At 64.2% G+C, this 12,605-nt stretch overlaps 1 protein-coding gene across 1 annotated transcript in view; it reads right to left on the bottom strand.

The window, feature by feature from the left end:
* Nucleotides 1-12,605, bottom strand: part of LOC117649518 (metabotropic glutamate receptor 2-like) — a 109,718-nt gene that overhangs the window by 8,543 nt on the left and 88,570 nt on the right. Inside the window, exons 6-9 of the mRNA XM_034392387.1 lie at nt 8,692-8,836; nt 3,825-4,076; nt 2,134-2,308; nt 1,845-1,948 (exon numbers count right to left, since the gene is read on the bottom strand). Of these exons, the coding sequence (XP_034248278.1) occupies nt 1,845-1,948; nt 2,134-2,308; nt 3,825-4,076; nt 8,692-8,836 (676 nt within the window). The remainder of the gene's footprint in view (nt 1-1,844; nt 1,949-2,133; nt 2,309-3,824; nt 4,077-8,691; nt 8,837-12,605) is intronic.

Here is a 12,605-nt window from a genome sequence, read left to right as displayed (position 1 = left end):
CGTCGGTTCCCGACTGCGGGGTCCTGGGTTCGATACCCAGTACAGTATCGAACATTTTGACCAAGCTTGCATCGCAAGAAGGCGGTTCAAGTATATAAAATCGGCCGGCGTCCAGTGTGCCTCTCATAGCCCAGTGGTTCCGCTGCTGGGCAGGGTGACGCAGACTCCTGAGTACCAGTAGCATGGCCCCTGAGTGGGAAGGGGGCCGGGAACGAAACCCGACTACTGGGAAAGGTGGCAGCCTGGCCTACTATGAGAGGACTCCTCCACATCACAGATGACGTGACCAATGACGGGGCCACTGCGGTTTAACTCTGAGGTTGCTCCTGTGATGAGATGGGGGAACCACTGGCTCACCAAGCCAGCGGGGAAGAGGGCCGGTTCGCCGGGGTGCCCTCTTTCGCTGAAATTTTCTTTACAGTGTTGATTTTACTTCTGTTACTCTGAATACATTTTGTGTTGAAATGTCTTTGGATTGTCCTGTATCCTGATTGACATAGAGAGTGAGCCACGGGTGTTTATGTTCGCAACTCTGAGGCGACTGCCGTCTGTGGATTGCAGTGTTTTGGAATCTTGGGGGAGCCCCTGCCCAAAGTCTCTGAAAAATTCAAAGAAAAACCTTCATTTTGGAGCACACACTCTGCCCTCTCCCTCGTTTCTCGCTTCCACCATTTCGTATTTCGCGCTCCTCTCCTCCGAGCGGCGGCACTTCCCGCACCCGTGTCTATCACGTGTGAAATCAAACGGTCAGAGCGCCCCCTCCCCCTCCCCTCGGCCGCTCCTCTATTTCCTGTGACTGTACCGGTACAGGCGAGGCGCCAGGCCGCCGTGCCGCCTTGGCGTGTTGGCCGTATCGGACGACGCCATCGCCGCGCACCGAAGCCGCCACCGTCGCGTCTCTTTTCTCACAGACAAAATTTTTCCAAAACCATCAATATTATTTATTTTGGGAGGGTAGGTCTGCGGCGACGCGCAGTGGGCCAGAAGACTGGCCGAGGCTGCTCAAATTCTAGACGCGTTTTTAGCTCCAGAGTCGCTAAAGAGGACTCGAACCGAACGTGTGACCCCACCAATGGATTCCTCGTTCGCAGAGCAATTCATTGGTGTGGTCACAACGTTCGGTCTGAGTCCCATTTAGCGACTATGGAGCTCGAAACGCGGATAGAATTTTGACCGCCTCCACCGGTCTTCTGGCCCACTGTGCGACGGATGCAGCGGGAGCTGTAATGGCAGTCACTGGGCGAAAGGCCGACGCCGTACCCGCCGCACCACCGCCACGTGGCCCGCTCGTCAACCAGCAGTGCCAGCAGGAAGAGGTAGCGGGGGGGAGGGGGGGAGGATAGTTGCGGCCTTCGTTATTGGCCCAATTTCCGTCGCCATCGGGCTGCGTCGCATCGGGCAGCTCTGCGCCGGGCCAGGGCCCGCCAGGCCGGGGCACGGCCTGGTCGCGGAGGGGATCTTCATCATTTGCCGCGCATCCTGCAGCAGGCGAGCGAGGCCGTGGGAGAGCCGAGGCCTCGGCCTAGGCCTTACACGTACCCGCGAGTCACGTGCCAAATCGGCTGCAGCGCCCCGCCCCACCCCACCCCGCGCGGCCTGCATCATCTCTGCCCCGCCCCACCCCCCGCTCGAATCAAAGCCCTCCCCTCCCCCGGCCGCCTGATGCCTTGGCGTGTTGCGGACCGTTTGTCTCCGGCAGGATTTAATCCCGCTGCGCGCTGCGCCCGCCCCGAACTAGGGCCCCATTCAGCCGGCGGTCCTTGTTCGTCCTTGCCGGCCCCCCGCGGTCCCCGCCGCGCGGTGCCTGCGGTACCTGGTACCACCACTCCCGCGTCCCGCCTCACCTGTGAAGTTGACCCTGCGCAGCGACCTGAGCAGCCTGGAGCCGTCGATGGGTTTCATGGCGTCGCACAGTCCCCGCCCGGAGCACAGCTGCTTGTGCATCTCGCTGGAAACAGAACAGGAATGGTCAGATAAGGCTAGGTTCAGTGTAGGCAGCGGAGCGCCCGGCGGGTAGGCAGGCCCGGCGCGCAGCGGAGTCGCCGTGCGGCCCACATATCAGGCGCTACGCGCTGCTCCGCGCTGCTCCGCGCCAAGACCGGCCGGCGGCTTGCCCCCTGCTTGACGACCTACTTGAGCGCGTGCGCGAACGCCATGACGGCGTCGCTGACGAACTGCAGCTGGTTCTCGAAGACGGTGTTCTCCCGCGTGAGCTTCTCCTTGGCCGAGCACGAGCGGTTGTAGTGGCCGTTGTACGGCGTCAGCGACGAGTTGGGGAATCGGCAGTGGAAATGGTCCTCCCAGAATTCTGAAAAAAAGTAGAAAGGAGATTTTCAAACAAAGAGAAAAAGGTGCAAAAAATTGATGAGCAATAATCCGAGGCCCGAGAACTGGTTCCGCATAATTTTGCCCGGGAAAAAGAAGGTATAGATTGAGGAGGGGCTCCGCCGCCTCGCCGTGGCGCATACCCGATGAGGGGGCCGGCACACTGCCACGCTGCCGCAGCAGAGGGCGGGGACGGGGACGCCGACGAGGCCTTGCTCGTGTCCGCCGTGCACGATTGAATCAATGTGGCGTCCCCGTCCTGGCCGGCCCCGCCCCGCCCCGCCGGCCCCGGTGATGGCGGCCACTGAGTTTGAAAAGGCCCTCGCAATGATGGCGGCATGGCAAATGAGGCGAGCGGAGTAACCGTCGGCGTACGTCACCGCCACCGGCGCCACCCACCCTTTCCGCGCCGCCGACGCCGCCCTCGTGCTCGCCTGCAGGCTCATTCCGAGACTCGCGTTCCTCTCTGTCTCTCTCGCACTCATGGGGCGCGCCGCACGGGTGCGACAGAGACCGAGCGACGAAAGCGACTGGCTGCTGGCGGTGCAGCTTCCAGTCACCGCGCCCGCGCCGCCGGCATCGACAGCGAGACCAACAAAGGGCTTAGCCGATCCAAAGCCGATTCAAACTTGGCGCGCGCTGACGAGACTGACGAGCGCGGCGCCGTGAACAAGACAGCGAGGCACAGCGAGGCACAGCGAGGCAGGCCTCGACGGTGACGTGCTCGCCTTGGGCCCGCCTTGGGTCCGCCGGCCGGCAGCACGACGGCCAAGTCGCAGTGCACCAACAAAGTCGTTAAAGTTTTAACCGCCCCGCGGTCGTTTGCCGCTTTAGTGTGGCAAAGTGATCGCCCTCACCTCAGCTGTCACCCGACGCGGGGCGGGGCGGGGCGGGGCGCGCCACTCTCGGGTCACGGCGCAAAGTACCTGCGGCGACACGGCACCCCTCCCCCTCGCACACTTTATTAAAGTGGCGTGTCCCAGCAGGCTCCAGAAGGGTACTCCGGTGCCCGTGGCCGGGGTGGCGGCGGCGGCCCGCGTCGCTGCTTGAAATACGGCGGGGCTCCCACGCTGCATGGCAACCAGGCGCGTGGCGCGGACGCCGTCCCGGGCGTCTCCTGCATACAACGGCGGCCCTGGGACACAACGGCACAACGGCGCGCCCAAAGACGCCCAGCCCGCTTTGGCCGCTTTGGCCGCTTTGCCGCCGGGCCGGCGCGTTGCTCCCGACGGCGAGCTCCAGCGGCGCCCTCCGCGCCGGGACGCCGGGACGTCGATGAGGGAGAGGGGGGGGAGGGGTAAAGCGCTGCGAATTTCCTCTTCTGGAAGCTGCCTCGCTGCCGCGTTTCAGTTGCGACACATCGAGGAGACGGGGGTGGGGGAGGAGGGGCCGCGCCGCCGCCAGCGATGTATACAGTGTGGCGCCCAGACGAGCCGGCGGTGAAACCCCAATCACGAAACGGCCGGCAGCCAGACGCTCATTGCGGCGGACAGACTCACCCACGAACCACGGGTTGCGCTTGTTGTTGTCCGGCGAGAGGTTGAGGAAGTACTCCTCGAAGCCCTTGACGGGGTGGGCCTGCGGCTGCACGGACAGTGTGCCCTCCACCTCGCGCTCGTTGCCGTCCGAGACGAGGGCGCGCGCCGACCAGCCGTCCGAGCCGATCCAGGAGAAGGTGTCCGAGGCGCCGGCACGCCGCACGGCGCGCATCACGCCCGCCACCTCCTGGTCCGAGCCGAAGATGATGCAGCCTGCGGGCAGAGACGGAGGGTGAGGCCACTGCACAGTGGGCCAGAAGACCGGTGGAGGCGGTCGAAATCCCGGACGCGTTGAGCTCCAGAGTCGCTCAACAGGACTCGAACCGAACGTGTGACCCCACCTTTGGATTGCTCTCTGAACGAGGAATCCATTGGTGGGGTCACACGGTCGGTTTGAGTCCTGTTTAGCGACTCTAGAGCTCAAAACGCGTCGAGAGCTTTGGCCCACACTGTGCACTGGGTGGGGGAGAGCAAACGCGCACACGGGCAGGGTGGTTTCGCCCTTTCAGTGCGCTGCACGCGAAACCGAATCGCCAACGAGCCTCAGCAAGCGCACCCTACAATGGCATGTCCCTGTACAGCGCAGCGAGCTGACCTACGGCAGTCCCTAAAGTGCGAGAGAGACAGAAGGGCGACGAAAGACCCACTCGAACCTAACCCGATTGCCGCTTCGGCCCAGGGCGGCCCAGGGCCAGCAGGGCCAGTACGACGGACTTGTTTTTGCCCCGGACTGTCCCGTCCGATCCGCGTCCCTTTGCCTGCTTTACCGATCGCCCGTTTTCCTCTTTCTCTCTTTTAATTCAGCCCGAGGGCTGTGTCGGGATGACGGCGGCGGCCCGCAGGCTGATTCCGGGAATCGCTTTCCTCGCTCTGTCTCTCTCGCACTCGCGGGGCGTCGCGCATAGGTGCGAGAGAGACAGAAGCGACCCTCGCCATCAGTCTGCCGGTCAAGCCTCCGCCCTCGGCTCCGCCGGCGTCGGCCCTTCGGCTCCAGCGAACGGCCTGGAGGAGGAATTCATTATCTGCAGCGTGTGCTGTTCCAATCGAAGCGAGCCGCGCCGGGGGCTGCTGCCGGCACACCAAGAAAGACTGGTTTTTCGATTTTTTCCGGCGCCACGTTTTCCTTGAATCCAACAAGCGCGCCTCCAGTCGGCGGGCCGCGCCATGACGCGGCGTCTTCCGCTCGAGCAGCGTCGCGCCGTCTCTCTCGCACCCCAACGGGACGGCCCGCGAGTGCGAGAGGGACAGCGCGACGGAAGCAGCCCGACGAGGCCGCGCATTAAAGGTCGCGCTGGGTGCGTCGCGTCGCGTCGCCAGCTTGAGCGGAGAGCGCGTTCGAGCGGCAAGCCCTCGGCGAGGCCTCCGTCGCCAGCGCGCCGGCGAATGCATGCTCGACCTACTCAGGTGCAAATCCCATCACCCCTCCCGGCCCTGCCGGCCCTGCCGCCGCGCCATCTATTTCCACTCGCTCTCGCTCCACTAATTTCACCGGAAGTTCCCCGCCGCCACTTCCGCTCCCTCGTTTTTCCGCCTGACTTTGTCCCCCCTCCCCCTCCCCCCTCCGCGACATCGCGAGTCACACCGCGAAAATGATTACTCCTCGCGGCCGCCGCCACACTGCGCTCCCCCCTCTCTTCCTCCTTCTCCGCGCGATTTCTTTCTCCGCGGCGCCTCGACGCGCCACGTGGCCGCGGCTCGCGTGTCGCTCTGTGTCGGGGGTGATTAGAGGGCGCCCCGCGACCTTGGCCCCGGTGTGTGTGTGTGTGTGTGTGTGTGTGTGTGTGTGTGTGTGTGAAAGAGAGAGAGAGAGAGAGAGAGAGAGAGAGAGAGAGAGAGAGAGAGAGAGAGAGAGAGAGAGAGAGAGAGAGAGAGCGTGTGCGAGTACCTCCCCTCGTTTGGCGCCGCAAAATTATTTTGCCGCCTCGGGCGTTGTGGCTGAGGCTAAGGCTACAGCAACGCGTCAGTGTAGTGGCCCTTTGTCCGGCGCCCTCGCCTCGCGGAGTCGGAGAGAAATCTGCTCGGCAGCGCCATCCAGCCAATGAGAGGCGCCCCCGAAACGTCGGGGGGAAAAAGTGCGGAACGAGCGTCGTGCCCACCAGGACGACGACGACGACGACGGCCTCCTTGACGAGCGGCGCGCCAGGCCGAGGCACAACGGCGGCCTGGAACGCCTGGAAGCGGCAACTTTGGCGAGGCCACGGCGCCACGGCCCTGCCTGTCAGCCCGCGCGGCCCTCGGGCACAGCTTGTTACCGGCGGAGTGTACATTCACGCGCCCACCGCCACCCGCCCGACCCGCCACCACCCGCCGACGACGGAAACTTTCTGAAAAGTGATCATTCATTAGCAGCGACGAACCGCGGCGTGGCTCTGCGGCGGGTCGGCAGGCTGGTGATTCCGAACGGCGCGATTATGTCGCTCTGTCTCTCTCCCACTCGCGGGGCGCGTCGGAGGGGTGCGAGAGAGACGGAGCGACGACGAAACGCAGCTCGGGCTGTTTTCAGCCGGCAGACACTCCCCAACAGGAAACGGCACCTTCATTAAGGGATCCAGGAGTCGCGGGCGAGTGGAATGGACACTATTCTTTTGTTCATGAATATCGCTGATGTTCGAAGGGCAGCCTTTAATAGAGGAACAAAACCTTAACTTCACTAAGTTTATGCAAATTTGCGCGCGCCGCTCCTTCCCACGAGGAAAGAAACTTTGAGATGGCGGGGCGGCGAGGGGCGGCGAGGGGCGGCGAGTGCCTGGCGGCCCTTAACAAGGCCATGATGACCGCCCTTCCTTGAATTATTATTGGAGCAGCACGCCCTTTCGCCGGATTTACGAGGCCCCGATAATTGTTATTGCCCCCCTTTTATTTATTGTTTCAGTTTCGCAAGCCGCACTCAGGTTAATCAATTTTTTTTTTCAAAAAAAGAAAAAAAAAGAAAAATCTCATTCAACGAACGTTAATGAAGGCAGATGATCCATCGCGTTTCACAACTGCTGTGATAGCCGAGAGGTTAGAGACGTGGGATCGAGTTACCGCAGGCGGGCGTTCGAATACCAGCGTCACATACGTTTTTTCGACTTACTATCCTAAGGGTGGTGGTTCGAGGCCATCCGAGCGGAGCCGTGTGCAACAGACCCACATGCCGGAGGTTCGACTCCTAACAAATATTTCCATTTAATTTTACTGCCTCACCCAGTGCGGTTGAAACACGTAAACGTGAGCCCACTCCGAGCATGGGACGTGGTGGTCCAGGGAGTAGAGGCGTCGGTTCCCAATGCTAGGGTCGGCGGTTCGACTCCCCCAACTTCTTGCGAAATTTTGACCGGGTCGGTCGAGTCCTGTTGCGTCAAGAACCCACCTCACGCCGTTCCCTCATCATGGGCCGTGGTGGCCGAGAGCGTAAAGTCGTCTGATCCCGATGGCGGGGTCCGGGGATCGAATCCCATCATTTCATTACATTTTTCGACCGCCTTCCTCCCAGTGCAACTCAAACCCGTCGTCCAACACGCTGCCAGACGTACAAGCGTGATAGCGTAGTGGTCAGAGTCACATTCACCTGGCCTCTACGCTGTGGGTGTCTAAAAAGCAATCCGCTTCGGCGGGTTGGCCTCGGCACTGGAGCGATGGAGTATTTGATCCATCAATCCAGACCATCCGGTGTGTGGTTGCGGGTGGTGCCTCCTTGACTCGTCGGGGAGGCGATGATAAGTCCTTCGAAGCTGGCCTAAAACGCTGTATGTTCGGTACGGGAGCGCCGGACAGTGGGGGTACCATGGGGTACACAACCAACCCTACGAAAACAAGAAGCTCCCACCAAACCTCTTCTCTGTCTGAGTCTCTCTCTGTCTCTCTGTCGTCTCACTCTACGTCCCGCCCCTCAAAGAGCTTCGTACTGGGTGCTCTCACCCTACTGCCTGAGCTTTGGGGTCCTACTGGGTCCCCCGGCGAACGCTTGGGTCGCTGACGGGATTAACCCCAGGTACCTGATAGCACCGGTTCCCATCCCGAACACCGAAGTAAAGCAGGAGGCCTCCCCATTAAGACTGGGGAGGGGGTGTAGAGTTCAAATTTTTTTCTTTTCCCTTTCAAATTTCTCAGTCAATACTCGTTCGGTTTCCTTGTACGGGGTAGTATGCGGGCTCATTCCAAAGATAGTAATTAAAATTGTGTATGAAACAAAATATATAGACCCGAGCGAGGTGGCCGGTGTTGGTACTTTGGTACTAGCCGTGCCGAGGTGGCCTGCACCGCCCGCCGCCGAGCCCGAGCTGGCCCGAGTGCCCCGGGCCGGGCCGAATCGGGAGGCATTGTTGCGCGATATTCCGCGCCGTGGCAGGCGGGGAGGGATTGTCAATGTTGCGCGCAGGCCGTGGCAGGCCGTCGCGAGCGAGGAGGGGGTGCCATTGTTTAGGCCCGGTGCCGCTGGCGCTGTACCAAGGAGGGATTGTCGAATTCCGCGCAGGCTGCGCCTCATTGCCAGCCAGCCAGCCACACGCACCAGCCCGCCCCGGCAGCCAGCCCCTATTATATTGTTTAGGATACGCCCTTCGTTTCTGGACTCGAGAGTAAAAGCACGCTGACACCTTCATGTATAGTAGTTTTAAGTATATTTCAAGTGTGAAGGTATCATCTGCTAAAAATCGAAACGAGAAAGTAGAAACACCCGAGGGGGGAAACAACCCCTTGTGCCAAATTTGTACACATTTTATCACATTAAGTCAGCAAAAACGTCTAGGCAAACATTTGTGACAAATAAGCCAGATTCTAGCCCATTCCCACTCTGAGCCCGTTCTCACACCAAATTTTACAGTGAGTCAACCCTTAGGGGAAATACCTCTGGCTCTGGACTTGGTGAGCAGCTTCTGCACGATCTCGTCGTAGGCCTTGTCGCCCGCCACGCCCGAGTCCTTGACGAGCTTCTCCTTGACGGCGATGCACACGTTGCGCTCCTTCAGCAGGTCCTCCAGCTCCTCGAACGCCTGCAACAACAACAACAACCTGCGTCAAACTCACTTTCCCGCCAAAACTCGCGTCAGTCCGGCGCAGAAGCGGATCCAGAAAAAAAGGAGGAGGCAACTTTTGCGACCGGCCGATGTGTGTGTGTGTGTGTGTGTGTGTGTGTGTGTCCGTCCGCGATCCTCCTTGCGTTTTTGAGGCCGCCCGTCCAGTGCCGCGCAAAATTCGCGTTCGCGCGCAAAATTTAGATGTGACGCCGCGACCCGTTCCGAAAAGAGAAAAGAATAAGGCAAGGAGAGCGAAAAAAAAACGAGTGCGTCCACTGTGAGTGGAAAGCACAGTGTGTGTGTGTGTGTGTGTGTGTGTGTGTGCGTGCATGCGGGTGTGTGTGTGTGTGCGTGGGAGGTCTAATTAAAGGATGCCCGAGGGGAAACAAGGGGCCGCTTTTTGACGAGTCGAAGGGCGCTGGCGGCGCGCTGGCTGGCGTCATGCATCCCCCGTCACGGCCCGGCCATGCCTTATGTATGAGTTTCAATCGGATTCAGCTAACGTGGTGGCGGTGCCAAAAAAAAAGCATGGAAAAAGCAGCAGCACACCCTCCGAGGAAAACAGGTGAGAGGGCATGCAGGGGCAGCGACGACGACGGCGGCAGGGTGGGCCTATAGCAGCGGTTCCCAACCTTGGGGTCGCGACCCCAAATGGGGTCGCGAAAAAATTTCGAGGGGTCGCGGCGAGGTGGTTGGGGTCGCCTGGGGTCGCGGCTGTTTCCCGGCTGGCAGAATTGTTCAAAACGGTCGAAAATGCCTTTGAAAACTCGTGTTTTAGGCCGACTTTAAGCAGCAACTGCGTCTGATCCGAGGCGGTATTTCGCCCTCCCTCAGCGGGCATTTGGTCTTTGGACCTTCCTTTAGCATGCCTTTGTTACGGAGTGCGATTATCGGCCTTAGTTTGGGAGCAGTATTGTCTCAAAGTGGATCAAAATGGCATTCAAAGGCATTTTTTACTGTTTTCATCAACTTTGAGACAATACTGCTCCCAAACTAAAGCCGATAATCGCACTCCGTAACAAAGGCATGTTAAAGGAAGGTCCAAAGACCAAATGCCCGTTGAGGGAGGACGAAATACCGCCTCGGATCAGACGCAAAGGCTGCTTAAAGTCAGCCCAAAACACGATTTTTCAAAGACATTTGTGACCGTTTTGATCAACTTTGTGGCAATACTGCTCCCAAACTATGGCAGATAATCACACTCCGTAACAAAGGCATGCTAAAGGAAGGTCCAAAGACCAAATGCCCGTTGAGGGAGGACGAAATACCGCCTCGGATCCGACGCAGTGGCTGCTTAAAGTCGGCCCAAAACACGATTTTTAAAATACATTTGTGGCCGTTTTGATCAACTTTGCGGCAATACTGCTCCCAAACTAAGGTGGATTATCGCACTTTGTATCAAAGGCATGCTAAAGGAGGGGTCGCGTGGGGTCGCGAAATTTTTCCTGGGGGTCGCGGAAATTTTTTGTTACAAATTTGGGGTCGCGAACCGAAAAAGGTTGGGAACCGCTGGCCTATAGGCAGGCGGGTTAGGGCGGTGAAAGCCCAGAGGGCGTGCCTTTTCTCCGGTTTGCATGCGGAGAAAGTGAAGCGGCGAGGTTAGGCCCGTGTGTGTGTGTGTGTGTGTGTGTGTGTGACTGCATCGCACAGCCTACGGCGAGGCCCAGGGCGCGAGCGGCATCCGGAGAACGCGCTATATATAAGACTCGGCAGGATGTGCGGCGGTGCCGGGCGTTGCCGGGCGTTGCCGGGCGGTGCCGGGCGGTGCCGGGCGGTGCCGGGCGGTGCCGGGCGGTGCCGGGCGGTGCCGGGCGGTGCCGGGCGGTGCCGGGCGGTGCCGGGCGGTGCCGGGCGGTGCCGGGCGGTGCCGGGCGGTGCCGGGCGGTGCCGGGCGGTGCCGGGCGGTGCCGGGCGGTGCCGGGCGGTGCCGGGCGGTGCCGGGCGGTGCCGGGCGGTGCCGGGCGGTGCCGGGCGGTGCCGGGCGTGCCGGGCGGTGCCGGGCGGTGCCGGGCGGTGCCGGGCGGTGCCGGGCGGTGCCGGGCGGTGCCGGGCGGTGCCGGGCGGTGCCGGGCGGTGCCGGGCGGTGCCGGGCGGTGCCGGGCGGTGCCGGGCGGTGCCGGGCGGTGCCGGGCGGTGCCGGGCGGTGCCGGGCGGTGCCGGGCGGTGCCGGGCGGTGCCGGGCGGTGCCGGGCGGTGCCGGGCGGTGCCGGGCGGTGCCGGGCGGTGCCGGGCGGTGCCGGGCGGTGCCGGGCGGTGCCGGGCGGTGCCGGGCGGTGCCGGGCGGTGCCGGGCGGTGCCGGGCGGTGCCGGGCGGTGCCGGGCGGTGCCGGCGGTGCCGGGCGGTGCCGGGCGGTGCCGGGCGGTGCCGGGCGGTGCCGGGCGTGCGGGGGTGCCGGGCGGTGCCGGGCGGTGCCGGGCGGTGCCGGGCGGTGCGGGCGGTGCCGGGCGGTGCCGGGCGGTGCCGGGCGGTGCCGGGCGGTGCCGGGCGGTGCCGGGCGGTGCCGGGCGGTGCCGGGCGGTGCCGGCGGTGCCGGGCGGCGGTGCCGGGCGGTGCCGGGCGGTGCCGGGCGGTGCCGGGCGGTGCCGGGCGGTGCCGGGCGGTGCCGGGCGGTGCCGGGCGGTGCCGGGCGGTGCCGGGCGGGCGGTGCCGGGCGGTGCCGGGCGGTGCCGGGCGGTGCCGGGCGGTGCCGGGCGGTGCCGGGCGGTGCCGGGCGGTGCCGGGCGGTGCCGGGCGGTGCCGGCGGTGCCGGGCGGTGCCGGGCGGTGCCGGGCGGTGCCGGGCGGTGCCGGGCGGTGCCGGGCGGTGCCGGGCGGTGCCGGGCGGTGCCGGGCGGTGCCGGGCGGTGCCGGGCGGTGCCGGGCGGTGCCGGGCGGTGCCGGGCGGTGCCGGGCGGTGCCGGGCGGTGCCGGGCGGTGCCGGGCGGTGCCGGGCGGTGCCGGGCGGTGCCGGGCGGTGCCGGGCGGTGCCGGGCGGTTGCCGGGCGGTGCGGCGCGGTGCGGGCGGTGCCGGGCGGTGGGTGCCGGGCGTTGCCGGGCGGTGCCGGGCGGTGCCGGGCGGTGCCGGGCGGTGCCGGGCGGTGCCGGGCGGTGCCGGGCGGTGCCGGGCGGTGCCGGGCGGTGCCGGGCGGTGCCGGGCGGTGCCGGGCGGTGCCGGGCGGTGCCGGGCGGTGCCGGGCGCGTGTGCCGGGCGGTGCCGGGCGGTGCCGGGCGGTGCCGGGCGGGCGGTGCCGGGCGGTGCCGGGCGGTGCCGGGCGGTGCCGGGCGGTGCCGGGCGGTGCCGGGCGGTGCCGGGCGGTGCCGGGCGGTGCCGGGCGGTGCCGGGCGGTGCGGGCGGGCCGGGCGTGCCGGGCGGTGCCGGGCGGCGCGGCTCGACAGGGGACAGCGTAAGACTGTAAGACTGCGTAAGACGTCCCTCTTTCCGGCCCGGGGGGTGCCGGCCCTGCGGCCCTGCGGCCCTGCGGCCCGGAAGACTGCAGGTCCCCCTGGGCCGCACTGGCTCACGCTGAACCTGTCCGTGAGTCGCCCGGAGCCCTTTCGTCGCCCCGTCTCTCTCGCACTCCCGGGCCGTGCCGCGGCGGTGGGAGAGAGACGGGGCGACGGACTCGGGGCTGCTTCGGCGTTGCGCGGCGGCGCGGCTCGACTCGAAACTCCGCTCCTTTTTCTTCGCCGCGCGCCCGGCCGGCCGGTTGAGTGAGAAACGAGGCAGCCATCTGACCAACTTCCACGCCGCCCTTCACTCGGGGCT

Source organism: Thrips palmi, unplaced genomic scaffold (assembly GCF_012932325.1).
Source record: "Thrips palmi isolate BJ-2018 unplaced genomic scaffold, TpBJ-2018v1 HiC_scaffold_4, whole genome shotgun sequence".
Classification (NCBI taxonomy): Eukaryota; Metazoa; Arthropoda; class Insecta; order Thysanoptera; family Thripidae; genus Thrips; species Thrips palmi.
The sequence above is the reverse complement of the archived record's forward strand: the minus strand, read 5'-3'. Positions and strand labels throughout refer to the sequence as shown.